This window comes from Leuresthes tenuis, unplaced genomic scaffold (assembly GCF_036924035.1).
Source record: "Leuresthes tenuis unplaced genomic scaffold, fLeuTen1.0.hap1 SCAF_7, whole genome shotgun sequence".
Taxonomy (NCBI): domain Eukaryota; kingdom Metazoa; phylum Chordata; class Actinopteri; order Atheriniformes; family Atherinopsidae; genus Leuresthes; species Leuresthes tenuis.
In genome coordinates this window covers 22,385,097-22,412,100 of record NW_027325361.1, presented here as the reverse complement: position 1 = coordinate 22,412,100, position 27,004 = coordinate 22,385,097, and the positions used below count along the sequence as shown (strand labels likewise).

The 27,004-nt window shown below is 43.8% G+C and overlaps 3 protein-coding genes across 9 annotated transcripts; 2 read left to right on the top strand and 1 right to left on the bottom strand.

The window, feature by feature from the left end:
* Window positions 1–6,325: 6,325 nt before the first annotated feature.
* exoc1 (exocyst complex component 1) lies at window positions 6,326–15,356 on the top strand. 7 transcript variants are annotated; one of them, XM_072389949.1, is made up of 20 exons: window positions 6,326–6,403; window positions 7,110–7,241; window positions 7,335–7,465; window positions 7,553–7,712; window positions 8,074–8,091; window positions 8,745–8,932; window positions 9,075–9,302; window positions 9,523–9,655; window positions 9,770–9,879; window positions 11,456–11,605; window positions 11,886–11,994; window positions 12,470–12,514; window positions 12,875–13,038; window positions 13,139–13,252; window positions 13,488–13,567; window positions 13,658–13,886; window positions 14,044–14,227; window positions 14,308–14,507; window positions 14,617–14,811; window positions 14,903–15,356. In XM_072389949.1, exons 2-20 carry the CDS (start codon window positions 7,118–7,120, stop codon window positions 15,053–15,055), a joined length of 2,715 nt encoding a protein of 904 aa, XP_072246050.1. In that variant the 5' UTR covers window positions 6,326–6,403; window positions 7,110–7,117; the 3' UTR covers window positions 15,056–15,356. The 7 variants fall into 7 exon arrangements, with proteins under 7 accessions (XP_072246050.1, XP_072246051.1, XP_072246046.1 ...); XM_072389950.1 differs by having other exon boundaries at window positions 6,332–6,403; window positions 7,106–7,241; XM_072389945.1 differs by lacking the exon at window positions 6,326–6,403 and adding an exon at window positions 6,479–6,526 and having other exon boundaries at window positions 7,106–7,241.
* A 73-nt stretch (window positions 15,357–15,429) lies between these two features.
* cep135 (centrosomal protein 135) lies at window positions 15,430–24,174 on the top strand. Its single transcript, XM_072389944.1, has 26 exons — window positions 15,430–15,748; window positions 16,019–16,166; window positions 16,265–16,455; window positions 16,573–16,740; window positions 16,830–16,971; window positions 17,064–17,148; window positions 17,222–17,350; window positions 17,464–17,679; window positions 17,775–17,840; window positions 18,289–18,439; window positions 18,540–18,769; window positions 18,867–19,022; window positions 19,132–19,269; window positions 19,628–19,705; window positions 19,841–19,992; window positions 20,084–20,199; window positions 20,310–20,464; window positions 20,595–20,650; window positions 20,742–20,910; window positions 21,043–21,153; window positions 21,232–21,417; window positions 21,527–21,736; window positions 22,611–22,813; window positions 22,919–23,023; window positions 23,527–23,670; window positions 23,855–24,174. The coding sequence occupies exons 2-26, from the start codon at window positions 16,054–16,056 to the stop codon at window positions 23,874–23,876; spliced, it is 3,492 nt and encodes a 1,163-aa protein (XP_072246045.1). The 5' UTR covers window positions 15,430–15,748; window positions 16,019–16,053; the 3' UTR covers window positions 23,877–24,174.
* A 66-nt stretch (window positions 24,175–24,240) lies between these two features.
* Window positions 24,241–26,385, bottom strand: chst14 (carbohydrate (N-acetylgalactosamine 4-0) sulfotransferase 14). The gene is made up of 2 exons (XM_072389952.1): window positions 25,801–26,385; window positions 24,241–25,390 (listed from the first exon to the last, which is right to left on the bottom strand). The coding sequence occupies exons 1-2, from the start codon at window positions 26,092–26,094 to the stop codon at window positions 24,563–24,565; spliced, it is 1,122 nt and encodes a 373-aa protein (XP_072246053.1). The 5' UTR covers window positions 26,095–26,385; the 3' UTR covers window positions 24,241–24,562.
* Between the last annotated feature and the right edge of the window lie 619 nt (window positions 26,386–27,004).

Below are 27,004 nucleotides of genomic sequence, written 5' to 3'. Positions count from 1 at the left end.
CAGAAACCTTCATTTCAAACACTGGGACTGGAGTGGTGAGCACAGAGTGCGACCCATCAAAACTGGTGTTTATGACTGGAAAATGAGAGGGGCGAGTAACTCATTAACAAGTCATATCCTCCTACAATAACCATTAGTTAACTCTATGTGATATATCTAGACTCTTTGTTTATTGGGTTATAAAATGGCTGGAATCACTAAAAACACTGTAAACAGCTGCATTTTCTCGCCCATCCTACAAATTGCGATGAAATATTTGAATATATTTTTTCTAAATTTAATTTTGCATTTAATAGAAGCTGCCACCTTGTCCTAAACCTAGTTACACTTCACATTCATGTAATCTCACTTCAGACGCGGCTTTATGAATCTAAAATAATTTATGTGTTCAAAACAAAGGTAGAATATTCCGTGATTTGAGTTTCAAACTAATCAGAGAATGTAATATTACATACTAGCTGAAGGATATTATTATCTTAGCTACACAACTATGCTGTGATCTCAATGCAAAGATGATCAATGCATTTTGATGTTGGAATTTGCTTTCTAATAATGTTACATGTGACACTTGCATCAAGTAACAGAAATCCAAGCATTTTTTTGGAATTATGTTTCACTACAACGCTATACGTATCAATATATTTTATTTGGCACATTTACAATTTCCTGTGTGGGCACAGTCGGCTAAATGAATGTCGTTAATAAACAATCCACTTCCCCTCTTCCTACGATGAATGTTTGCTGTCACAGATTTCACAAAGATCTCCACCTCAAATTCAGCTTCCAATCGAGATCTGGAGCAAGCATGTACCAACAACAGGGAGATTGGACTGAAGATTGCAATCTGTTGGTTTCCTTAGCTAGGATATTATTTTTTGAATTGGCTCTATATGAATTAATTGGATTATGATTACAATGAATTGAATTCCAATTGGCTTGAATTGGACTATATTATTTAAGTACCTTGAGATGACAATTGTTGTAATCTGGCGCTATATAAATAAAATAGAATTGAATTGAATTGAATTGAATTGAACAAATGTTGTGGTTTAAATTATAGTAATGCTCCATTTACATGACGTACGCAAAACTTCATTCAGAGCTTAAAAGTGCACCACTGCAGGGTGCGTTGTAGTTTCCTGTTGATGCCCACCAAGTCACCATGAATTTGTGCAAGTCAACACCTAATGGATCATCAGTTAAAAGATGTCGATTTGAGGCAAAATAAACATATCCCAGACCTATAAACCATATGGTGTAAGATATATTAAATGAAAATATTTAAAAGTTCAGTAACTATTCTTGCCCGCCTTTTGAAGAGAGTAAAATATTCATACCACTTTTGATCATATCCGAGATATAATGAGGAGAAGGAATCTTCTCTTCGACTCAAATGTCTTCGTTTAAAGGTACTCGGACACACAGCCATATCTACTGTAGCATGTGTACAGTATATTCTTTCGTGATGGGTGTTACGTTCCTCTTAAGTAGTTAGTACATTATGTGGTCAGTGATTCTCCACTTGTGTGGTCCATAAACCACTCTGTGAGATAAGAACGTAATTATTTCACGTAACATCCAACATCGCTCCCTGTAAAGCTATTCTTCATTTTCTAGTTTTATCATTTCTCCCATAGTAGACAACAAAAAAAAACATTGACTTTCATAACATTTTCAAATGTTGTGGTCGCTTTGCTGCTGGAATAGCCTCTGTTGGTAATTATGGCCCTTTCTAAAGTGCCACTTTATTTACGAGTTCCATATTCTAAGAGTTCTGGGTTTGATTGGATTCTGTTGTTCCTCGTGTTCTATCAAAGAGTTTAAGGTTTTTAGGAGTGTTTCAGTAAATGCTGGCATTTTAGCAGATTTCTTCCAACAGTTTAACTTTCTAAAACATTTCAGTCTTACAATGGAGTGGCACATTCTGACAATTCTACACTCTAATGGAGTTTGACATTGTGCTCAGATGGTGCTTGTTGGCCTCAGACTTGTGTGTTGTGCCGCAATAACACAATTAAGAAAATGTGATAATGAGGGCATTTTAAACTGGTTTGGTCTGTATGCATCCACACATTAGAGACCTAATTAGGCAACAAGTGGAAACACCTGCGTGGGCTTCAGTGACTCAATTGGAAAATCAGCCAACAGGTTTTTCATAACCACATCACACCTCCTTTAAATTGTTGCACCTTTCCATTAGAATGACGGCAATTAACCATTTCCACAGTGGCCATTTTGATATGAAATTGTAGGTAAACACTGAAATTGTTAATGACATTAATGAAGACTCTCTGCTCCATTTTGGTACATAGCTTTAAAATATGGGATTGATGGTGGTGGTGAAAAAGGTCTGTTGATGCTGTATTTCTTTAACCCACTGGAGCTCAACAGCGCATGCTTCAGCTGTTTTACCAGGAAACGTACTAACTAAAGAAACAGTGCAGAGCTATTTGAACGTGTTAGACTGTCTACACTAGTAGTTTAAACCATCCAGTTCACGAAATGAAAACTAAAAGGCTAACTTTTGAAAATATGATAATTGAGAATCTAAAAAGAAAACAGTGGATGAGATTCCAAACTCTACATAGAAAGTGCTCAGCTCAGCAGGTGGTCTGAATCCAGTGTCGTTATGAGGGGTCAGAACAGATATCAGGATTTTTATTGTTTTTTTCTTTTGGCTTATTTTTATTAATAATTGTCTTCTCACTCTATAATTTAACGCTCTCAGTCCAACCCTCACCTAACCCTCAACTCGCTGGACTGTTTTGTTTTTTTCCTTTTTTCATGCTCCTCTCCTGTTTGGTCAGCTATGACGACTGCCAACCTGCGCATGACGAATGCCTTCTCTACAAATTCTGGACTTTTGGATTTTGAGCTGCTCCTGGCATATCGCGTCCGGGTTCTCTCGTGGTTAACCAATTCCAGGTGGCCCAATAAACAATGAGCACACAATACACATGCATGCTCTCACTTTAAATTACACGATTACTCTGAAACAAAATCACGCACATGATTGATCCAGGTAACAAGCAAAGAGCTCTGCATGGACCTTGTTATAGCGGCTCTTGTGCTTGCTTCACTTTGGTTGACTGGCGTGTTCTTTTGTATGTGTAATCTGGCATTAATGAGCAAAGACCTCAGGACTGAGGTTGCCAAAGTGGGGCGAAACATTCACGCAGGCTCTCAGATAGCTGTGAAGCTCCTATAATGTGTTTGCTTGTATCGATTCAGTCACGATCTTTGATGAACTTTATCTCCAAATTTTCAAGTAAAATCCCACGATTAGCGTCAATAGAGAATATCATGACAGAAGGAAGTGTAAAGTAAATGTATGTATTTTGTTTCAGTTTGCTAATTGAGCTCAAGACATTTTAAAGCTATGACCATAGAAAACAAAGTAATCACACAGGTCACAGTGAGAGATTTTTAAGTCGGCGTGTATGCAGATTTGTACATTTGTGTGTGTGTGCTGGCAGTTCAGTAAATAGGGTCTAAAACAATGCTGATGGTCCCTTCTTCCAGCATATTAAAGGCTGCAGAAAATGCCATCCAGATAGCAACTCCAACATTTCTGATTCCAAACCAAAATAGAAAATGCTGTCTGCTTTCAATCACCAGTGTGAATGTCAAATGTAGATTACACAGATGTAATCACCCTCCCCTGACGCTGTAGAACCAGCACGAACACCTTTGTTTGCAAGGCACATCTGCGTGTCATCTATGCATGTCACCAGGGCTCCCTCATCAGTGCTCTGGCCTCCTGACACAACAGGTTTCTTTAGTAGAGAACCCTCTCACCCTCCCACTTTGTTTGTCTCCTCTGAAAGTTTTCAACCACGATAAGCCCTGAAACATGTTTTTGGTTGATATCTTAATAGCTAAACCATTTTCTTGCTTCTTTTTTATACACGTCGAAATGTGTTGCTCATAAAAAAAATAAAAAAATTGACAGAATTACCAGACCAGTGGAAAACATGAGAGAATCAATGAAATACATCTCGTGGCATGCCAGAAACGTCTGTATGGTGTGATGTTCAGATGTAGATTGCGCCAATTAGGAACAAAAGGGATATTATTTTACATACATCAGAGCCTCAACACAAATACTTAGATATCTTTCAGGATGCAAACAGGATGCAATAATTTGCAAAACTCTTAAATCAATATTTAATTCACAATAGAACGTAAAGACATCAAATGTTGAAAGTGAGACGTTTCCCTGCACAACATCCCCGCTTGTGTCTTGGAGCTGAGGAGGCTGATGGACCTTTGGGAGAGGACTGTTGTCCCATTCTTGTCTGATTTAGGATTCTGGCTGCTCAACCATCCTGGGTCCTCTTTGTCCTATTTTGCATTTGACGATTTTCAGTTGGGCCGGCATCCAGACTCTTCTACTACGAATCTATGCTGTTGCAATGCTGCTTAACATATTCTTGTTGAAATGTGCAGTGCCTTCCCTCAAGAATATGTCATTTTAATGGGTGCATAGGTTGCTGCAAAACCTATATATTTCTCTCAGCACTGATGGTGTTTTTCCAGATGTGCAAGTTGCTCGAACCAAAGACACTAATGTACCCCCATTCCATCAGACCTACAGGCTTTGACCCAGAGAAGACGGTGAGGTTTCTGGGTCATGTGCACATATGGCTTTTTCTGTGCATGATAGACCTTTAACCTGCATTTGCTGACACAGCAAACTGTGTTAACAGACAATGATTTCCATGACAGAATTATGTCGTTTCTTTTTTGGCAGCTGTGCTTGATGGGCCAAAAATGATGGGCTTTTAGTATTTAGTGCTCTATCCCAGAGATGTATCCAGATTCTTTGAATCTTTTGATGATACTATGTACTGTTGATGACGAAACATTCAAAGATAGTTAACCTAATTAGTTGTTCCTAAAACATGTTCCTGAAGCTATATTTTCTTAGTACCACTTACTTTTCTATTTTTCTGGTTTTCCCTATCCATTTTTTTTAAAACTTTATGTCATAAAATTCAAGATGAGCTTCTTTCTTTTATGAAATAGTGAAATCTCTCACCTTCAACATTTGATGTATTTATTTTCCATTACAACATTAAATGTTGGCCTCTTGAAACTGGGGTTATAGAAGCATAACTCTGTAATTGTGTGACACATCGTATCTTTATGAACTACCTCATAACATTCCTGGCAACTGGAGAAAAATAAATGCTACACATCGCTCCAAAGACAAAATAACCCCCAGTGACCGTTTGACACAACTTCCACTCATGCTGTTGTCTTTGCCTGAATTATGTATGTTTTTTGTTGTTGTACGATGGACACACGAGACAGAGCTCATGAAACATGACAAGTGACGAAAAAGGAAAACAAAGATCATAGAAGTTGGACATGTTTTGACATATCCACGTTGGAGGGCTTTGTTTGAAAGCCTGTGTCACAAACTGTAAGAGATGCAGAATTTAACTAGTGATGACAGAGTGCGCCACATTCATCAACTGGGAAATCTAACATTGTATCTGCACAATAACTTGAAACACAGAGGTTGCGCCTCAAGGCACTGTGTGCAGATCATTTCTTAATCTCTGTTTTTCATCTCCATCACATCTGACTCACTGTGTTGCCACTTGCTTGACTTCTTTCTTTATTGGTCTGCTTAAAATCTCCTAATGGCCACAATAGACTTCCAATAAACCCAGGAAGTTTATCAGTTTTATTGTTGCAAAGCATGACTAATGCATCTATATAACACTGACAACAAATATACACACAATAAATACACACATACATATATTCTGTGTAAGAACGCATGTAGCTCTTTAGAGAAATAGCAAATATTTTATGGATTAACAATGCCACCTGGTGTTAAGAAAAGCTGATTTTTGTTTGATAATTCAAGAAGAGATGTCAGATTTTAGTGTGGAAACATACAAAACAGCTTAAAAAAATAATCAAATGTACCATTCTTTTGCATACCGAAAATAAAGAACTGAACAAAATATAACATACATGCATACAGTTACCTTTACATTTTACTTTACGACACTAATTTAATTTGGATCAAAGGATTACAATGAAATTTTGGATACCAGATCATGTACTAGAGTGAAGACACCGTATTTGCAAGCATAATGACACAAAAAGAGGAACTTCTTTGACAAAGGTCTCAAGTTTAGCCTAGAAAATTATTTACATAAAGCATGCTAAATTTAAATCATCATAAATGCACATTTTAACATTTGTTTGTGCCAGCCATTGGATTTTGTTCCGTCTGCGGTACTGGCTCTTCTTGTGAGGATATTGCTTGGAGTAGTGGGTGTGGCTTTTGCTGGATGTTGACAGTGTCACATGACAGCTGCTGCCGACAACCAGGAAGTGAGAGGGCGGTGCTTTGAAGGGCTGGTGGGTTGATAGTAACAAGGTAACGGCTTTTTGCAGTATTCAACTGATTTAAAATACATGTAAGTCAATGCAATTGATTGATAAAGCTGATAGCAGTCTGGTTAAACGTTTTGACAATGTAGTCACACTAACCTCGGCGTTGGTAAGTTTCTCGGTCAATGCTAACCACTTTTAGCTAGGTCGTTAGCAGTCTGCAAGCTACTCGAAGAGAGGACGCTAGTGGATATAAACTGGGAAGAACTCCACCAGAAGACAACTTTTATATTTGAAAACACTGTCTACGTGATTTATGGTCACTGCCTTATACGCTTAATGTAAACGGCCACGGGTGTCTTGTAAAACCGGCACCGAATGCTCAAAAGACACAAAGCTAATAACCTCACTAAATAATATCTTCTTTATCAGAAAATGATCGATGCTTTTGATAACTTCGTGGTAGTGAGGGACACCGCCGAATCCTCTGAGGTGTAAAACAACAATGGTCCAAATAAAAAGAAGAAAGAAAAGAAGAAACCAATGTTTTACTAAATACGGCGTTTTGTTGTTGCGTTTTTGTGTCATACTGTCTGTAATTTCGTGTGTTTTGGTTCGTCCAGTGCAGGTCTGAGCAAATAAATTCAAAGACCTGTCAGGGAATATTAACGACTAGTCTTCCTGCTCATATAATGGATGTATGTGTCTCTGATGGCCACAGTAATCAGCACCTGTTATGTTCTGTAAGACAGCATCCACCATGACAGCCATCAAGCACGCTCTCCAGCGAGACATCTTCACTCCCAACGATGAGCGTCTCCTTGGCATTGTTAATGTCTGCAAAGCAGGAAAGAAGAAGAAGAACTGCTTCTTGTGTGCTACAGGTACAGGTGTAAAAAAAAAAAAAAAAAACCCTGGAAATGATGACTAATGACAAAGGTGGATATTTTCTGAGAGTGCGCTCTCTTTTCTTCCAGTTACCACAGAGAGGCCTGTCCAGGTTAAAGTGGTTAAGGTGAAAAAATCGGACAAAGGGGACTTCTACAAGAGGCAGCAGACCTGGGAGCTCAGAGACCTGACGCAAGTAGATGCCAAAGATGCAAGCAAGGTCAGACATATGAATTGTCCCCTCTGTAACTCTGTCTTCTAAGTTTTCTTCATCCCACGGTCGGGACTAATATGCTTTTGCTTCTAGGAGAATCCAGAGTTTGATCTTCATTTTGAGAAGGTGTACCGCTGGCTGGCGAGCAGCACGGCTGAGAAAAACTCCTTCATTTCCTGCATCTGGAAGCTGAACCAGCGTTATCTGAGGAAGAAGATGGAGTTTGTGAATGTCAGCGCTCAGCTGCTTGAAGGTGTGCAAGCTGTCCATCCTCAGCCAGCCCAACGCCGGCATGCACCGTTCCATTATTTGATCGCACCGTTCCATTATTTGATCATGTTTCTTTGAAGGTGTTTTTAAAAAAAAAAAAAAACATTTTTTGTAATGCGCATGTTGGAAGTATTGTCATTTAAAAATTCAAGGTTCCATTTAGTTGTTATTTTTCTCAGAAGGGCAAACCTCTCCTGGATTTTGGTAGATTTTATTTATTTTAGAAGAAAAAAGAGTATTTCGAAGCTGTTGGGGCTCTTCTTTGTATCTTGCTTTGTGGTATGGTTTCCTGTGTTAAATTCTTCTTTGTTCTCACTTTTCTCTCTGACACTTTCTCTGGCCAGAACTTCCTAAAGCGGAAGGTTGGTAGGACTAAACATCCCCCTCCTCACTCCTCTCCTCCGTCTTTTCATGACTTCAAACACTCATTCTCATCAGAGACGCTCACTTCCTTGTGGCTCCTGTCATTTGACGTATGCCATTAAAACATTTAGGGCATTATTAACGTTACTCAGTAATTATAACACACATTGTAATGTTTTTATTTTTTTAACTTTACTCTCAGCTTGTCCACTCCATGTAATAATTTAGTTACATACGCTCATTAGTGCATCCTGCGTCTGCTTTGTCCTCATGTTAGTTCATGTTGCTCTACTTTGCAGATTATTAGATACAATCATTTTATCTTCAAGTGTAAATATTAAGAAGTATGTTTAGCTGATAAACATACTCGGTTCAGAATTTAGACGTGCTTCTTGTCTTTTTTTTTGTTTTTGGCCACGACCTCAGACCGTTTTCCATTTTGTGCTCATTGTCCTGCTCCCTTTTTGTGCACTTTTACTGCAGTTTTTCCAGATAAAACAATGAAAACTTTCGGATAGCCCTTCCGACTAACGAACGTCACAGCGTCCGTAGTTGGTTCTTTCGAAAAGTTTTCATACCAGACTGTGGCTGGAAGTCTGTGCCTGTGCTCACGGCTGGCGTGTTCTCTTTCCATGTCTTTTCGTGGGCTTAGAGTCCGTGCCGAGCGGTGAGAGCCAAAGTGTCGCCGGGGGAGACGAGGACGCTTTGGACGACTACCAGGAGCTCAGCACTCGTGAGGAGCAGGACATCGAGGGCATGATGGAGATGTGCGAGTACGCTATCTCCAATGCTGAAGCCTTTGCGGAGAAGCTCTTCAAGGAGCTGCAGGTTTTAGATGGGGTGAGTAAAACACCCGCAGCAGTGAATTTATGTCAGAAACTTGCCTAAACAGGATCCTCCAAGATTTCTTTTTTATTTTTCAGTTTCGTGATGTGGCATGTTCTTATGAGACATTCATCTCTAACACTTCTCACTCGTATAGGCCAACATTCAGTCCATCATGGCATCAGAGAAGCAGGTGAATATCCTGATGCAGCTGCTGGATGAGGCGCTGGGGGAGGTGGACACAATCGAGGGAAAGCTGAGCAGCTACGAGGAGATGCTCCAGAGCGTCAAGGAGCAGATGGACCAGATCTCCCAGAGCAACCGCCTCATCCAGATCAGCAACACCAACAACGGCAAACTGCTGGATGAGATCCAGTTCTTAGTGGTGAGGCATTTTACCATTCTGTACTTTTACCCACCCGGTAGGTGTGTCCAGACTCTCGACTGATATTGTAAGTGACATGTGGAGTACTTGAGCTGTGCCGAGAAGAGCATTTAACATTTTATGGCACACAAATGTGATTTAAGCAAAAAAAAAAGTATTTTATTTATTAATACAAAACATTTTAATTGTTTTTTGTGTTCTTTGATCGATCCTCTTGTAGAATTACATGGACTTGTCAAAAGGACACATCAGGGCCTTACAAGATGGAGACCTGACCACCCCTAAAGGTATCGAGGCCTGCATCAACGCCTCAGAAGCTCTTCTGCAGTGCATGAACGTGGCTCTCCGACCCGGTTAGTTTCCACTCTAAGCAGTATTGAATACTTGCTGCCCAACTGAAATCGACCTGCAGCTGTTTTTTTTAAGCAGTCAATCAAATGAAAGCAGCATCATTTTCTTTTCCATAGGCCACGAGAAGCTGCTGGCTGTGAACCAGCAACTGCTCCTGTTCACTGAACTGAGAGACACCTTCGCTCGCCGCCTCACCAATCACCTTAATAATGTGTTTGTTCATCAGGTAACGAGTTCATTGTGATTCGAACGTCCTTAGAAGCACCTCATTAGCGTTGCTCATTATGACTTTCTGTAAATATATAAATTTTTAAAACATATTTGAGCTTATGTTTGTTGGTAAAGCTACAAAATAATTGATCCTAAAACTGATAAATCTTTTGTGAAAAAAGTCATGGGAGCAGAAATAAAGCCCAGGTTTGTGTTGCCCCCACACCTAGGCTGCGTCAGACAGCTGTGAAATGGTGGGCCATAGTCTCCCGTGTTCTCTTCCAGGCTCTTTCTCCCTCCTTATGAACTTCCTGTTAAGCCGAAACACTCCTCCGGGGCTTCCTTGTGTCGTTTCCTTCCAGCTGTGTCCCTCCTATTCTTGACTCTTTGTTGCTTACTTTGAATCATCCCACTCTGCTTTCTGTCTCTGTGTCAGTTCAACCACTTCAGTCACTTCAAAATGACCATCCCTCAGTTCTATAGGTCCTCCTGTCTGTCACTTCCAGTGAGTACCCTCACAACAACCCCCACGTGCCCCTTCTCTGCTAATGTTTGACCTCTCACAACTCACTCCAGCGTACATGCCATGAGACCTCAGGCTTTTCCTTCCACACTGCATTGTCTAGTGCATGAGGTATGATTCTGACTACTTAACATCTCATTTGATCTCAGAGCTGAGGAGGCTCCGCCCACATTTCTCCTCTTTCACCAACTGACTCGGCTAAGGGCTTTTCATGTTTGGGTGCTCACATGGCTGTGCTGCAATGGTCTCATCATAAAATGCTGTGCCTGACTGCTCTATGTGCATGTCTTTGGTTAAAGCAGTAGAGACTGAACACGCTAACCCTGATGGGACATGAGGAGAACATCAGTATGGCAGTCGGAGAGATGCTTTTCGGCGAGTAAAGCGGAGATTGTAGAAGATCTCAGTTTATCTTGACATCCTCTAGATTATGAACAGGGGTATCGCATCCTAAGATAAGATTTCAACAGCTTTTAAACCAAAGTGATGTTAGGAAACAGCACTTGAAAACACAGCAAAGATGAACTTCAGCTGTTAACTCGAACACACAGTCTACACTTGCTGAAGAGGATGTAACCTTGCAGTGCCGAGGGAAGCAGGCGTCTATTACTTTAGTGAATGTAGAAAAAAAGCAATGCTTGTGTAAAGCTGTTATTAGTTCAGTTTTTAGTATTGAACATGTTTTACTGTGTTTAGACCCAAAAACCTGCATTATAAGTCAAACAAATTGGATTTTTTGTACACACATGCTTATATTAGGCATTTGTGCTTCATGCATCAAAAGATAACACAGTTAACTTCACGTTAATGTACTACAGATTTCATTCATTACACTAAACGGCCAGTCAGAGTGACCTTTCACTGATGAACCCGACTCCAATTCAGCATGTTGAATCGGCCGGAAAAAAAGGCGGTGATGGGGTCCGACGACGCCAACCGTGCGTGACGCACCCAAAAAGACCAGAGAAACGGACATTCCAGACGGCAGACTGTCGGTTTGGTGTAGGCCTCTAAGATGCGCTCGAACTGGATATATTGCTGACTATCTGTTATCGCTCTTTTCCTTCAGGGTCATGACCAGAGCTCCACTTTGTCACAGCACACAACCGAGCTCACTCTGCCCAAACACAGCCCCCTCCACAGGGACCTGCTGCGCTACGCCAAGCTCATGGAGTGGCTGAAGAACACCCACAGGGAGAAGTATGAAGGCCTGTCCAGGGTCAGTGCTGTTGTCCCATCAAATATTTCAAGAATGAGTTTGATATGTTCTGAATGTGTGCTTAGTTGATTTCCTGCCAAGACTTACCCACTAACCCAAGTGGGTTGGTGTCACTGTCAAACGTGTCCATTTAGGTTGTAACGCGTAAGATTTTGGTTGGTTACTGTGGTAACTGCAAAGTTAATCTCTTTAGCTAATGGTTCGTATCCCACTATTTCTTCACTTAGTGTTTTAAGTGTATCGTTTGCACATTCTAACGGAGGTCTCCTCTCTTTTGTAGACTTATGTTGATTATATGAGCAGACTATATGAGCGAGAAATCAAAGACTTCTTTGAGGTTGCCAAGATGAAGATGGCGGGTACCTCCAAAGAAGCGAAGGGCAAGTTTGGTAAGAGCTGCTTTTTACAGGAGTGCCTGAGCTTTGACGTAACTTGTGCTTCTGTTCTGCAGGTGGTGTGTTACGGGGAGTTTTCAATACCTAAACCTATATTAAAAAAACTTGTATGTGCCTTCTTTTTTCAACTCTTGCGTTTTGTTTTACCTTTCAATAATGTCTTCTTTTCCCTTTGCACAGGGATTATACATGCTCAGTGCTCCCATTTTTAATATGTGGATAGAACCTTTGGTTTAGCTTTGGTTTTGGCAGAATTATAGGACTCTGCTCTCCGCACTCTGATTTAGCTTTTCCCTCTGAAAACAAAACGAGAATTTGTTTTCCAAAGGTTTGTCTGCCGAAGCCACTGCAGTGCACGTCAGCATATATGTAACTGTACATCTAACATCTTGCCTCACCCCTCCCACGCTGCATGTTTTAAGCCTAACCTGTGTCTGTCTTTGATGCCTGCCTTTCTAACTGGCTGCAGCCACGCTTCCGCGGAAAGAGAGTGCGCTCAAACAGGAAACTGAAAGTAAGTATGATATTTTGGATGGAGCTGTCAGTTTACTCCCCTTTGCTTCTCATCACTCTACCCTTACTTGACCGCACTAAAAAGCAGTATTTCCTTAATCCTCCTTTGCCCTACAAACCATTACCTCGCCACGTAACTGGTTGGTTTGTGCTAAATCTTCAATGCATCTTCACATTTTCTAATTATACAATGAATACCCCAAAACAATTCTAACCGTTTACACCCACCTTATTTTTGATGATTTGTGACAACCCAAAGTGTCATAATTGACTTGCGCTCGCCTGCAGTTTGAAATCTACTCGCTCACTTCATGCATGACCTAACGTGACCTTTCGCACTGTGTTTGCCGTGCCGTATCAGGCCTGCACGGCAGCTCTGGGAAGCTCACAGGCTCTACCTCGAGCCTGAACAAGCTGACGGTGCAGGGCTCCAACAGCCGGCGCTCCCAGTCCTCCTCGCTGCTGGACATGGGCAACATGTCCGCCTCCGACCTGGACGTGGCAGACAGGACCAAGTTTGACAAGGTGACACAAAGTTCAAATGTGGAATGAGAATAAGCCTATGTGTGTACTCTTGTTACTCTTCAAAACATTTCTTTATTTATTTTTTCGATTGTCTCTGCAGATATTCGAGCAGGTCCTCAGTGAGCTGGAGCCTCTGTGTCTGGCAGAGCAAGATTTCATCAGCAAGTTCTTTAAACTGCAGCAGCACCAGACTGTTATGCCCCCTCTTGCTCAGGTACATGTGGAATAATTGGAAAATGCTCTGACAGAATGATCAAATGTCATTCAAACGAATAATGTGTTATCATTCACACCGTCGGAAGAACATTCCTCCCCCCCCCACCGAAAAACATGGAATTCTGCAGCACTGACAGCTGCTGGCCCGGCTTTCATTTATAGCATCATTCATGTCATATGTCACCAGATGTTTGTTTGGATTTGTCAGGCTTTATGTCTGTTTGTTCCGTCAGCCTGAAACCGAGGAGCCAGATGGGAGCACGCCATCGAGAATACCCCCCCAGGCAGAACACAGACACTCCATGTCATCAGAGTCAGTACTTTGACATGCCTGTTAACATTTCTGGTGTAAAATACAATGGAGGTGGTTTTTATATAGTTGTTCTTGTTTACACGACTAAAGGAAAGACCTGGTGCGGCTGATGATGAATAAAATCTTCCAGAGCATCGAGACTGAGCTCAACAGCCTGATCGCTTTGGGTGACAAGATCGACAGCTTCCACTCTCTGTACATGTTGGTGAAGATGAGTCACCACGTGTGGACAGCTGAGAATGTTGACCCGGCCTCTTTTCTCAGCACTACTCTTGGAAATGTCCTGGTCACTGTCAAGAGGAACTTTGACAAATGCATTGTGAGTTGAGTCCATCGAGTTAGGATTTTATTTTTTTAAATGTTTGAAATGGAAACTTTTATTTCTTGATTATTTCAGTGCTTACGTGTTCTTTTAACTGAAATGGGGTCAGCGTCTTTATGTCCTGTTGAAAATGTCTTCTTTTTTTTTTATGCAGTCGGGTCAGATCAGGCAGATGGAGGAAGTGAAGATCTCTAAGAAAAGCAAAGTCGGTATTCTTTCTTTTGTCACTGGGTTTGAGGAGTTTGCTGAACTCGCCGAGACAATCTTTCGCAATGCAGAGCGCCGAGGGGACCTGGATAAAGCTTATGTCAAGCTGATCAGGGCTGTCTTCACGAACGGTGAGGTCACCATTAATTGAAGGAAAAAAGAAATGCTACAGGTGACGTGGTGGTTAAAGTTGTGAATATCGTCTTTCCAGTGGAGAAAGTAGCCAGTGAAAGCCAGAAAACGCCACGGGACGTCGTGATGATGGAGAATTTCCACCACATCTTCTCCACGTTGTCACGTCTCAAGATTTCCTGCCTGGAGGCGGAGAGACGAGAGGCCAAGCACAAATACACCGACCACCGACAGTCCTACGTCATCAACTCTCTGGGACAGCCATTGGAAAAACTCAATGTAAGAGGTGTATCACAAAATGTAAACGTTTTAATTTACCTGAACGTGGGTGGGAGGGATCTAACAATTCAGGGGCGATATAATAGATAAACTGTCATCTCTCTTGCAGCATTTCTTTGAAGGGGTGGAAACGCGCGTTGCACAGGGCGTCCGTGAGGAGGAGGTGAGCTACCACCTGGCCTTCAACAAACAAGAGCTGCGCAAAGTTATCAAAGAGTACCCTGGCAAAGAGGTGAAAAAGGGCCTTGAAAACCTTTACAAGAAGGTGGACAAACACCTGTGTGAAGAGGAAAGTTTGCTACAGGTGAGAGATGCGTCATTTCATGAGATACAAGCGCTCAACACGTCACCTGTGGCACATAACTCATGTTGCACTTTCTCCTTAACTCCACCAGGTGGTGTGGCACTCCATGCAAGACGAGTTCATCCGTCAGTACAAGCACTTTGAAGATTTGATAGGCAGATGCTACCCTGGGTCTGGAATCACCATGGAGTTCACCATTCAAGACATGTTGGAGTACTTTTCCAGCATTGCGCAGTCTCACTAGTTTAGCTGCTATGCACTGTCCCTGAAATAATTCACTACTGCCTCACTCTGGCTGAAGATACACTAGCTACGCATTAACTATCCTGTAATGTTTTGTTGAAATATGAACATTTCATCCGTGTGTTTGTGTATTTTAATGAAAGGGAATTGTACATCGAACAGTGACGCCGATATTGCTGCACTGCGCGTGTGTCGGTTTTTTTCATCAGATCCAACAGCTCTGCCCTTTGTACCAAATGTTTGCCATATTTTTATTTCTATATGCCATGTGTACATAATAAATTTGCATCCCACGATTTAAAGTTAAAGTGTATTAATTTTATTGTTAAGAACATAACTTGTCACTTCTATGTAACTTGAGCAAAAGATCTATGCCGACTCCACCCCTCCGTCTTCTTGTCGGACAACGCCGGTTAACAAAAGAAGCTGCCCCAGATGTTCCAGCAAAAAAAATTTTTTTACTTCCATGGTGACAAATCCAAACCTCGGAGCATCGGCGGTCTTTTCAAACTGTTTACCGCGGAAACATGTTGAGTTATAGGCTTTTCATGATCTAAGGTTAAAAAAAATACTAATGTATCATAATGAAGCTGTTAGAGGTTGTTGGTCCACGCAACGAGACAATTACGTGTGAAGAAGCGTTACGTTGACGTTGTTTTAGCTAACTAGCGGACTTTCGGTACATGGAAAAACGGTAGGTTGCAAGTTTTGTTACACATAACAAGCCAAATGTCAAGTGGTGGTCTAACCAACTGACTTGCGGACTTTTAAAAACAGGTAGCTCGATATTTAACGCTTAAATTGCTAATGTTTTGTTAGCTTGTCTTATTATCGTTAATCCTGTTACGTTAGCAAACACCAAATAGGCCTCGCAGGATAATTTTTAACGTTTCAGCGACCGTAACGTCTTTTTAAGCGCAGCATTTATCCAATGAAGTACCCCTTTCCTTTATTTTGTAAATAGTTTGTTGGAGTTAGCGGCTTGACCACATCACAGCCATGAACAGCAGTGCAGAGAGGAAATTCGTCAATTTACGAAAACGTCTGGATCAGCTGGGCTACCGACAGCCACTCGGAATAGAGTCGCTGCCGCTGGTGGAGAAGCTGTTCAGGTGGAACCCTTAAACCCATTGCATCTTCCACCCCTTATTCTGCCACTGTCGCCAAACAAATACCAGGTCATCAACGGTAATCCATCCTTCTGTTTCAGTGATCTGGTGCATACAACCGAGAGCCTGCGCAATGCCAAACTCTCAGCAGGGAAAACTGAGAAGGAAAGCCGAAATGTTGACGCTCTCCTGGAGCCCTACAGGATGGACAATGCCAAAGTGGTCAGGGAAAACAACGAGCTGCACCTCGAGCTCCTGAAATTGAGGGAGGAGAAAGAGCGTGTCACCAGAGGTAAATGAGGACCAGACAGCCTCTCCTCCTCTTCCTCAAAAGTCTGAAAATGTTTCCAACATTTATAACTTGTAGGCACGAATGTGCTAACCCCACACCACCCTGTCCCGTTTCCAGAGCTCAAAACTCATATTAGGAAACTAGACCACGAGACGTCGGACCTGAAGTTTTTAAACAACCAGTATGTGCATAAGGTTCGCTGCCTGGAGAAGGAGAGCAAAGCTAAAGCTGAGCGGATCCAGCAGCTGCAGGAGAAGAACATGCAGGCCGTGGTGCAGACACCAGGTACTGGCAGGCGTCCGACCAAAGCTCTTTAATGGGCTTCTGAAAGGGATGTTTTTCATCTGTATAAATCCATCCTCTTACTATTTCAGGTGGAAAAAAGCGCAGTATTCCTTTTAGGCGACAGAGAATGCAGATCGATGAGCTCATTCCTCCCTCCTCCATGTCTGCTTATCCTGTTCTGCAGCCTGATGATCCATATGTAGCAGACCTGCTGCAGCTGGCTGATGGAAGGTTTGCTTTCTTTTGTCATAGCTCAATTGTATGATGGAGATTGGTGCTTGCCTGCAATATTTGACTCACCTCGTGGACATTTCGATTTGTAGAATTAATGAACTCCAAGAAGACATCATTAAAATCAAACGAGACCTTGAAAAGGCCCAAGAATGTATAAAACATCTAAACACTCAGGTAAGGAAAGTAAACCGACGCAAAATGCTGTGGTTGGAGTTGCCTTGGCTGTAAGGAGGTGTTTCTTGAATAGGTGGAGGAGAGGGACAAAGAAATAGAGCGTCTGAATCATGTACTTCGCGGAGGACGACCTCATGATGTCATCTCACTTGAAGCTCAGAGCGTGGGCAACGAGAAACTGATCGCTCATCTAAACCTGCAGGTCGGCACACCTCACAGCAAATGGAATACTTTTGAAAGTGGGACCATGGGTCCTTTAAAAATACATTTACGAAGATACTAACCAACTGTATTCTGATGCTCTGTACCCCATAGATTGATTACCTACAGGAAACCAACAGAGCCCTGGAGCAAAAGATCGAAGGACTGCAGCAGAAAAAGAAGGATGCCTCCTCCGAAGTGGCCAATTTGTCTTTAAAAAACCTGGAACTGTGTGAAGAGCTGACGCACATAGATGATCTTGCGAAGCGCCTGGAGATAGACAAGGAGCGTGTATTGGAAACCGCTGACATGGAGCTGCAAGAAACTAAAGTGAGACTAAAAGAGAGAAAAATATGTGCTTGAGGTTAAAAAAAAAGACAAATGCATTGTTGTGCAATAAAACTGAGCATCTGTTGTTCCAACAGAAAGAAATTCAAAGGCAGCATCAAATCATCGAAGACTTGGAGGATATTATCACAAAGTCAAGAAGGGTGCGTTTGATATGGAGTACGAGCAGTTTATTTATTTTCTGTTCCAGCGCGTTCTGAGCTGCTGTACTGTGACTTGCAAAAGTATTCACCACCGCTGGCAGATTTCCTATTTGGCTGCCCTACAACCTGGAGTTAAATTTGGACATTTGGGGGAAGTTTTAACATTGGATTTGCATTGGATTGGATTTGCGCAACGGGACAACGACCACTAAGGCGCAAAATATTTCGTATTTGAAGCAAACAAGAAAAAGAAAAAAGTGGTAAACTTAAGGATGCACAGCTATATACCAATTTGGACCATTTTGTGAGTCCATTACAAAAAACGTCCAATTAAATTAGTTGGTAATGAAAATAGGAAAAATGCTAAATGGGGTCAATACCTTTGCAAGCAACTGTATATGATTTATGTTAGCTGTATATAATGTGTCTTTGGAATGATTGAATTCAGGAGCAATCTGAAGGTGAATTTGAAAAGGACCGTCTCAGAGATCAGCTGGCTGAGCTCAAACAACAAAACGAGAAGATGGAGGGACTGGTGAATTTCCTGGAGGATGAGAAAATCAGGCTGCAGGACAAAGTGGAGCAGATGATGGCAGCTGGTAGGCAACAGTTTGGTGCACCTCAGCTGCTGCAGCTCATTACGGCGGCCTTCTTTTCGTTTACATTGGTTGTATCAGTGAAATGCTGCTGTTTTCATAGACAAAGACCTGGTACTGGAGCTAGAGACCATGCGTGCGAAACACGGTGTCTGTGGAAGAGATCGATCCCCATCCCGTCTAGATGTCTTTGTCAAGAGTCTAGAGGAGGAAAGAGATTACTATCGCCAAGAGGCTGAGCGCTACAAAAGAGCCAGAGGAGCTGGTTCTCCGGACGTGAGCCCCACTCGTAGTCCAGACAGAGGCAGGAGTCCACGGTCTAAAGTAAGCAAGGTAAGAGATGACGGCAGCAAAAGAAACCAGAGAAGGCTTTCATAAAGCAGAAACAAAGACTCAAATGTTGATTTTGTAATGGTTTGGCATGATTCAGAGCAGCGTTGCAGAGGCAGAGCTGTTGCACGTAATGGAGGAAAGGGACGAGCTTAAGGCGGCTCTGCTGGACATCGAGAAGCACGTGGAGGACATTCAGAGCAATGTGAAGGTCCTCAGCAACGAGAGGGACCATTTCAAAACCCTGTTCAAGCAGGTACGCGTTTCTCTTTTCTTTTGTCCTCCAGATATTCTACTGCAGGTGTGCAATAACAATAAATACAAGCGTGTCACAGTCCTAGAACCACATATTGTTACCCCTTTAGGCTCAAGATGACCTCACGTTGGCCCGCAGCACCGACTTTTCAGGTGGCCTCCTAAAACTGCAGGAGGAGATGGCGCGGGCAGAGGTGAAGATTGAGCAGGTGACCGCTGAGAGGGACACTCTGATGGAGAGATTAAAGGTCGGTCCACATGCATCGCACACATGGCTCTGATGCACGATTGTCAAGCTTAGAAAGACATTTAGTCAGCTGTAAGACACCCGTACCGTCAACATGGTTTTAGGAAATGCATCCACTGGAAGGCTTTCACAGTGATTTTCAGGAGGGAAAATGTCCCCTGACTGGGTTTCTTGTAAACTAAAAGAAAAAGGTTTCGAGGTTCGAGCAATCGGCCGGTTTATTCAGTTCACCTGTACATTAACAGCTAAACTGGTACCGGTGGTACATGTTCAGCTCAGCTGAGACATCACTGTCGGTGTAAACGAGTTGCTTGATTGAGAATGGACACCGTTGTGACTAACGCTAAATGAATCCAAAGGTTGCCCAGACTTCCGCTCTCACAGACAGACAAGTGGAGGAGAGGAGAATTCTCGACCTGGAGAACACCATCAAAAGAGTGAGTCTGACGGAAGTCCCAACAAATCTGTTCGAACCTTTTTTCTCCCTCCCAAGCAACTGGAAAGTAATGAGCTTTTACGTGGTTGGTGCTGCGTTTTCACTCCACCTTGCTGCGCCTGTTTTTGGGGTGTAGCTGGAGCGAGAGCGGCTCGACCAGCAGTCCCAGCTGCGTCTGCTGAAGGAGAGCAAGGAGGCTGCAGAGGAGGAGCTGACGCTGCGCTGCGCTGCTCTGGTCCACAATGCAGATGAGGCCACCCAGCAGAGGGCAGAGGCCAATGCTCTGAGGTGATATCCTCACACACCTTAATGGTGAGGGATTATTTCCACCTGCATGGCAAAAAGATGACACTTTTTTGTTTTCTTTTCTTTTCTTTAGGCTGCTACAGGAGCAGATGGAGCGGACGTTATCCGATACCCAACACAGGCTCTCTGTAAAGCTGAACGAGCTGCACGCCGCCCACGGACAGATTGAAAACCTCGAGCAGAGATTTGGTGAGTCCTCCGCTTCGTCGTGGAGTTCTGCTTCCGTCATTTCTGCTAAGACTGCTCAGCCGTTCGCTGGCATTTTATTTTCTTGTTGTGTAATTTCATTCCACTTCCAGCGGAGCTGAGTCGGCACAGCATCGAGCACAAAGAGGAAGTGGCTGCCCTTCAGAAGTCGCTGTCTATGCTGGACAGAGAGAAGGATGTTCTGCAGGATGACGTGGATCAAAAGACTGAAAAACTAGTTGTTCTCCAAGAGGAGCTAGCCAAGAAGGTAGCAGTCGCAACAGACCTCACCACGATCACAGCCTTCTGTGACAGGACAGGTTCCCGTGTGTAAAGTCGGTGGTTTTTCAGTTAAAGGAGTACTAACGAGGCACATTCTCTTTGGCCTTTTTATGCAGGAAAAGACCCTTGAAGATGTGAGACTTACAGTCAAAAACATGGACAACTCACTTGCGTGAGTGCAGCGCTCTCATGATGGTTTCAGTACATCTGAAAATCTCTTTTTTTCCCCCTTCACTAATGAAACTGTGATTCAACCCGCTCAGTCAGCTGCAGGGAGCGTCCAACAGTCGTGAGAGGGAGGTGAGCAGTCTGAGGAGGCAGCTGGATGCATGTCAGGAGGAGCTGGCTGCACTCAGGAGGGACAAAGACATCATCATCAGAGAGAACAGGAGGCTGCAAGACGACCTGACCACGATGACCAGAGAGAACCAAGTAAGTGATGGTCATATTTTCACAACCAAGTGCTGAGTCCTCTGTCAAAGAGAAAAATAGATTCAAAATACCAAATGAGGGCAAAAACAGAAAGTAACACAAGTTTTTTGTGTTTTTTCCGTCCTTGTTCAGGCTGTGCATGTGGAGATGGAGGAGGCTCTGCACGAGAAGGACGAGCTGAAGCTCAGGGTGCACTCTTACATTTCCGAAGTGTCCAGAATAGAGAAACTGATGGCCACAAAGGCAAGCGGTCGTGAGTCATTCGAGATCTTTCCACGCCCCGGAGAGCTCCTCTGCTGACTGTTTGGTGTTGACCCTCAGGAGAAGGAGAACAGGGATTTGCTGGAGCGGTTCAGGATGGCCCACTCTGAGATGGAGGAGCGGGATCAGCAGCTGCAGAAGGCTGAAGGCCTCAGTAACTCCATCCGCCTGGAGCTGCTCTCCTCCGACACGGAACGCAGAAAACTCCGAGATACCGTTGAACAACAGGACAGGCAGATCCAACAGGTGAGACACTGGAGGAAAGTTTGTTGGGTTTTTGGGCTCGGCCTTTTTCGGTTATAACATCTTTGCATCTGTGCCCTGTTGTACATTTCTGCTCCACTGTTTCTCCAAGCACATGCAGGCACTGCAGGCTTATGAGGCCCAAGTATCCTCGCTGGTTCGTGGAATGTCCCGACTAGAGGAGGAGCTACACAAAGCACAGGGGGAGAAGGCTGTTCTCCTCTCAGATGTGGCTTCTGTCAGGGAGCTCTGTGTCAAACTGGACTCGGGGAAGGAGCTCATCGCACGCCAGCTCACCGCCAAGAGCATGGACCTGGAGAGGGTAAAGCCCGCTATCGTTTGGACTCGTTTCTATACGTGCTCTCAGTAGAAAAGCGCTTGCATTCCACTGTGTGTGCTACGGCTGAACAATATATCGTTATCGTATCTATAATCTCTCGCCCTGCATGTACAGCTCTGGCAGTCACAACAAATATAATGTTTACGATTGCCCTTGAATGCACCGCCAAGGCCAGCCAACCACAAACCTTATTTCATGCTTGCTGTGGATCAACAGCTGAAGCCAACCAATGACAAACATATGAGGGCGGGAGGGAGACGACACACACACACAGCGAGGAAATTAAAAAGAAGGAAACAGAAGTGAAACGAGTGAGGAAGATAACGAGGCCGGTGGCGGTGCAGAATCTGATTTGGGGCCAAAACATAAATCCTCCTCCATTATTTGGAGGTACTTTGGATTTAAAAAGGATGACATAAACCAGAGCGAGGTGTTGTGCAGGTCGTGCACCTGAAACCACCTGAAACAACACCATCGCGTGCTGCATGAAGAGTGTGTTGCAATGAGAGAAACACCAGGGACTTCATCCCAAAAGAAGCCCAAGTAAAGTTTGATTGCTGGTGCGTTCAGTGGCGTTACACCGTAGGAGTCAACGTCCACCAGACATAAAGACATTACAGATGCTATAAACATACCACATTGCAAAAGACATGGTACCCATGTACACTGTCTCGAAAGACGGCTTTAAAAAAATGGTTCGGACACTGGACAAGTGTTATAAAATACCATCCCGAGCACATTTTACTCAAGTGGCCATTCCGAAACTGTATAATGAGTGTAAAATGAATGTTGAATCCGAGCTCCGTAAAATCGATCATCGATTCATTGCCTTTGTTCAGCCGCTTTTTGTTCTTAGATCACAGGAGAACTGGAGGATGTTCGGTCAGAGGGGGAGCTACTGAAGAAGCAACTCGCCAGTGAGAGGCTGACTGTACGCAACCTCGAGACGCTGCTCTCCACGAACCGGCAAAAAGAGTTCCAAACGCATCTGACGGCCAGCGAGAGGGAGTCCGAGCTGAAAGTCCTGCGCGACAGGCTCGCCTTGGCAGACAGCAAAAAGTAAATAAACCCAGTTCAGCGTACTGGTTTTAAACCAATAAAAAATGTCTTTCCCGAAAAAGTGGTTGAAAATTATTTGCGCGTGTGCCAAAAAAAAAAAAAAAGTGCAGAACACGGCAGGGAGGTGTCCCAGCTCCGTGGGAAAGTGTCTCAGCTGCAGACGGAGATGGACGTGTTGAGGAGACAACTGACCACCGAGCGCTTTGAACGGTGAGCTCATTTCACTTCACTCCCATGCTTAAGCTGTCAGTTTTACTTTCAACTGATTTAGGAAATTGTAAGGTATTATTTAACATGATTTAAAAAAAATAATAATAATTTACATTTCCCACAGTGTAGTTAGAACCATCACCATAACCTTAACTTAATGTACCGTCAATACGTGATCTATCCTGTAATCTCGGCTACAGAACAGTCCAGATTATCTCTCGCATGAAGCGTGTTCCTCACGGGGAATCAGACCGGGGGACAAACAGGCTGCTTTTATAGTTTTGTCTCTTAAAGCAACACGTTGATCTGCCTGTGGGAGCTATTGTTGACTGTGGAGCTGCAGAAGGTGATGCCTCGCAGCTGGAAATGAAAAGATTTGTTAAGCTGTGAGAGAGTTTGGTGACTTTTAGCTCTATCTTTGATAGTGATTTAGAAGCTCTTTGTGCAAGAATGCCGGCACACGGTGAGGATGCTGTTGACACCTTTTGCCCTTCTGTCCTCAGTGAAAGGGCAGTTCAGGAGATGCGCAGACAGGGTTTGTCGTTCTCCTCCCTGCAGAGCTCCTCATCCCTCAGCCCTCACCACACCTCTGCAGAACGCTCCATCCTCCGAACTCTTGACCGCTCGAGCGACAGGTCGACAGACAAGTAAGGGGAGGCTTTTGATGTCAAGGTGATGAAACGGCTTTTATTCAGTAAGCATCCTGACGGAGCAGTGCTGAAAACTTGTGCTCTTTCACAAAACTAAATTCTCTTTTTAGAAACTGGACAAGTTGAATCCTTTTGTGTGTTCCACCACACGCTCAAACCCTCTTTCTGTTGTCTTTTTCAGAAGCGTAAGCTTCAAGGATTAAAGTCAAATGAAGGAGCAGACGAGCGGGTCGGACAGTCGCTTTGCTGTTCTGTCCAATCAGAGTCAGTCTGGACAAGAAGAATACGCAAAACCATTAGTGTTATTCAAACAAACTGTCCCTCCGATTCACGCCACGACCCAACTCCTCACTAACACGCTCTCAGCTGGGTGATTTCCTTTCTGGAATCCAACATTTGCAGCATTTCTAACTTGATACACGTAGTGACAAATGTTTGGAATGCAAGATGGTTTGTGCATCATGTTTAATGTTCATGGGGTGTTTTTTTTTAAGAAAAGAGATTAAATTATTCCTAAAATAAAGAGATTTTAAAAAAAAATAAAAAAATCAAACCACACAGGAGGACTTTGATTTCCAGTTTTGTTTAGATGTCAAAGGTCACGTGGAAGATGGAAAAGAGGGGTGACAAACTATCAAAAAACGTCAAAGTTTACCTGTTCAGGTCAACACTTCCATTGTGATGAACTCAATTTTGGCTTTACAAGTTTAAACACTGAACTGATTTTTAGTGGTCTGAAGTCTTTACCAACGATACGGCAAAGAATGTGTAACAGCTCTCAAAATACTGTTGGTTTTCCCCAGGAATAATTAAAAAAATAGTGACGATTTATTTATTTTTTTCGTAAAAAAAATAATCTGCAAAAAAAGCTCTAGACTTGTTGCACCTTTCAGTGCCGGCAGTGTGCAGTGGTTGTGTTGGGCAGGGGGTAAGCGAAGAGAGAGAAGTCTAAGATGTACTTGGGCAGGAGTTCCCTCAGAAGCTTCTGAGGCAGGCTGCACAGGTAGTAGTGTAACGTTTCTGCGGTCACCGGCTTGTACCACGTCTGCCTTTCGGGGAAGTGCACGAAGGCAGGCGCCCCGACGCGCTGCAGCACATACTCCGCGTCTTTTTCCAGGTGCTCGTACGAGCCGATGAAGTCGTAAGAAACCGCGCACGGTTGGCACAAGTTGTACACGGGCATCCAGTGCTCGTTCATGCGCTCCACATCCTCGTCCAGCAGATAACGGACGAACTCCGCGAAGGTCACGTCGTCGCCCGCCGCGGACGCGTCCTTCGCGCGGCCCTTTCTGTAGCGCTTTACGATCTCCGCGCCGTACTTTCTCTGGTAGGACTCGATCTCCCCAAACTTGTTCCTGTAGGCGGAGAGAAGGCGCTCCATGGGCTCTCGCACGAACATGAACTTGAAGTAGTGCGTGAGGCGGTAGCGTATCTCCTCCGGCTTCAGGGAGGACAGGAAGAGCAGGTCACTGCGGTGGTCCATCTTGATGTTGACGTCCACGCTCTCCAGAGCTCCGCTCATGACCTTCAGAACCCTTTTCCAGTTGGAGCAGGCCACTTTGGGGACGTAGCAGTAGAGGAAGCGGTATTCGTCGTTCACCAGGATGTGTTGCAGCAGCGTCTTCCTCTGCAGGGGGCTCAGCGACCAGATGCTGTGGGGCACGTTCCTCTGGCTGCACATGGTTTTAATGGTCCGGTTGCGGATCTCCTGGAGGATCTAAATGCAAACAAAAGGTGCTTAAAACCGTTTCACATAAACTATCAGCTTACAAGTTTGTGCAAGAGCTGGAAAGATGTAGGCGTTTAACTTTTTATGGGACAGCACTGCCCTAAAAATGGTTGGAGAGCCTTTCTGAGAGGGTTATTGTTTGGAAGAGCGTCACACTTCAATTTAAAGCCCAGCAGGAAAATGTCAATGAGTACATTAACGTTAGCGGTGTTGGGTGAGCAAATAAAAAGAAGGGGCACACGTTTAAGGGAAACAAATGTGACTGAGCAAATGGAGCCTTCAAGCAGCAGGTCTGACCACTAAGAAACCAGACTTAAGGGGGGGGAAATGCCTGTTGGCCGCACGGAACTCCCTTCCTCCGAAAAGGAACGCGTCATGGCGCGTTGAGTTATTTTTACCTGAGACTCCACGTCCGCGCCACTTGAACCGTGTATCCCAGTCTGCCGGATAAAGTCCAGCCGCTTGCCGCCACCCCGGGGAGAAGGCGTCTCCATGCTGTTCAGCATTCCTTTCTCTATCATGAGCAACAGGCCTCCGGATGCTACAATAACTAGGAACGTCAGAACCGACGGCAGCACGGCGGAGCTGCGGCGGACAGAGCCCGAGCTCACCGTGGTGCTAAAGTTTATTACCGAGCCGCTCCGGGCTCCGTCGCTCCTTTTCATCCCGTAGTCCTGCCTTCGTGGGACCATACTTTGTGACCTGTTCGCCTCTCCGGTCAATATTAACTTGATATGGTTAGACTGAGTATTACGTGTGAAATTTACCCCTTGTTACCTACCACGTCCCCATACTTAAATTCGGACGTGCTGGAAGTTTGTAATTATACAGTATTTCCTGTTTGAGATGTCACAATAAAACCCTCTGGACTGCCCTACTAAACTTTTTTGTTTGTTTTCTTTTTTCTTTTCGCTTTAAACTGCGAAATCTGTATCAAGTCAGGGGAAAGCTTATGGAATCCTTTCTACTTGATCAGTTTCGGAGTTTACTCTTAGTTTTTGAGCTAACGGCACTGCTATGGAAGCAGGACACTCTGGTCCTCAGCGCCTCCTTCTTTGAGTAAGCCAGTTGGGAGTTGTAGTTCTGGGACCATTCGCGTCTGCATCCGCCTGAGTGTGCGATTCCATAGGTCCTCAAAAATGTTTAAATCGCAGAGCTTTTAGAGCGGATCTCTGCTGACCTGTGTGCATCCTCTCAGAACAGTTTTACTCAAACAGCGTCCTGGAACAGAGTGATCCATTTGATTCCAGTTTCTGTCGATGGTACTTGTTCTCAAGTAATGTGCTGCAGTACTTTTTTTTAAAGAACATTTCTTTTATAGCAACAACCCCCCCCGCTGCACTCACCCTTTCTCCATTCATCCATCTGCTCAGCCGTGAAGCTGCTTTACAGCAAGAGTCTGCTTCAACACTTAATCTTGGCAAACACAGCTCAGCAGTAGATCCTGCGGGGGCACACTTTCATAAAGCAGCATCTGAAGACAGAAAACACCTGAACCGTTCTGCATGGGCCAACAGCTCCCTCTTTTATCTTCTCCAGGTTGTTTTAAATTGGAGTCCAGACTCTGCACACTGCAACTTGGCACCATCTTTGCTTTTGAAC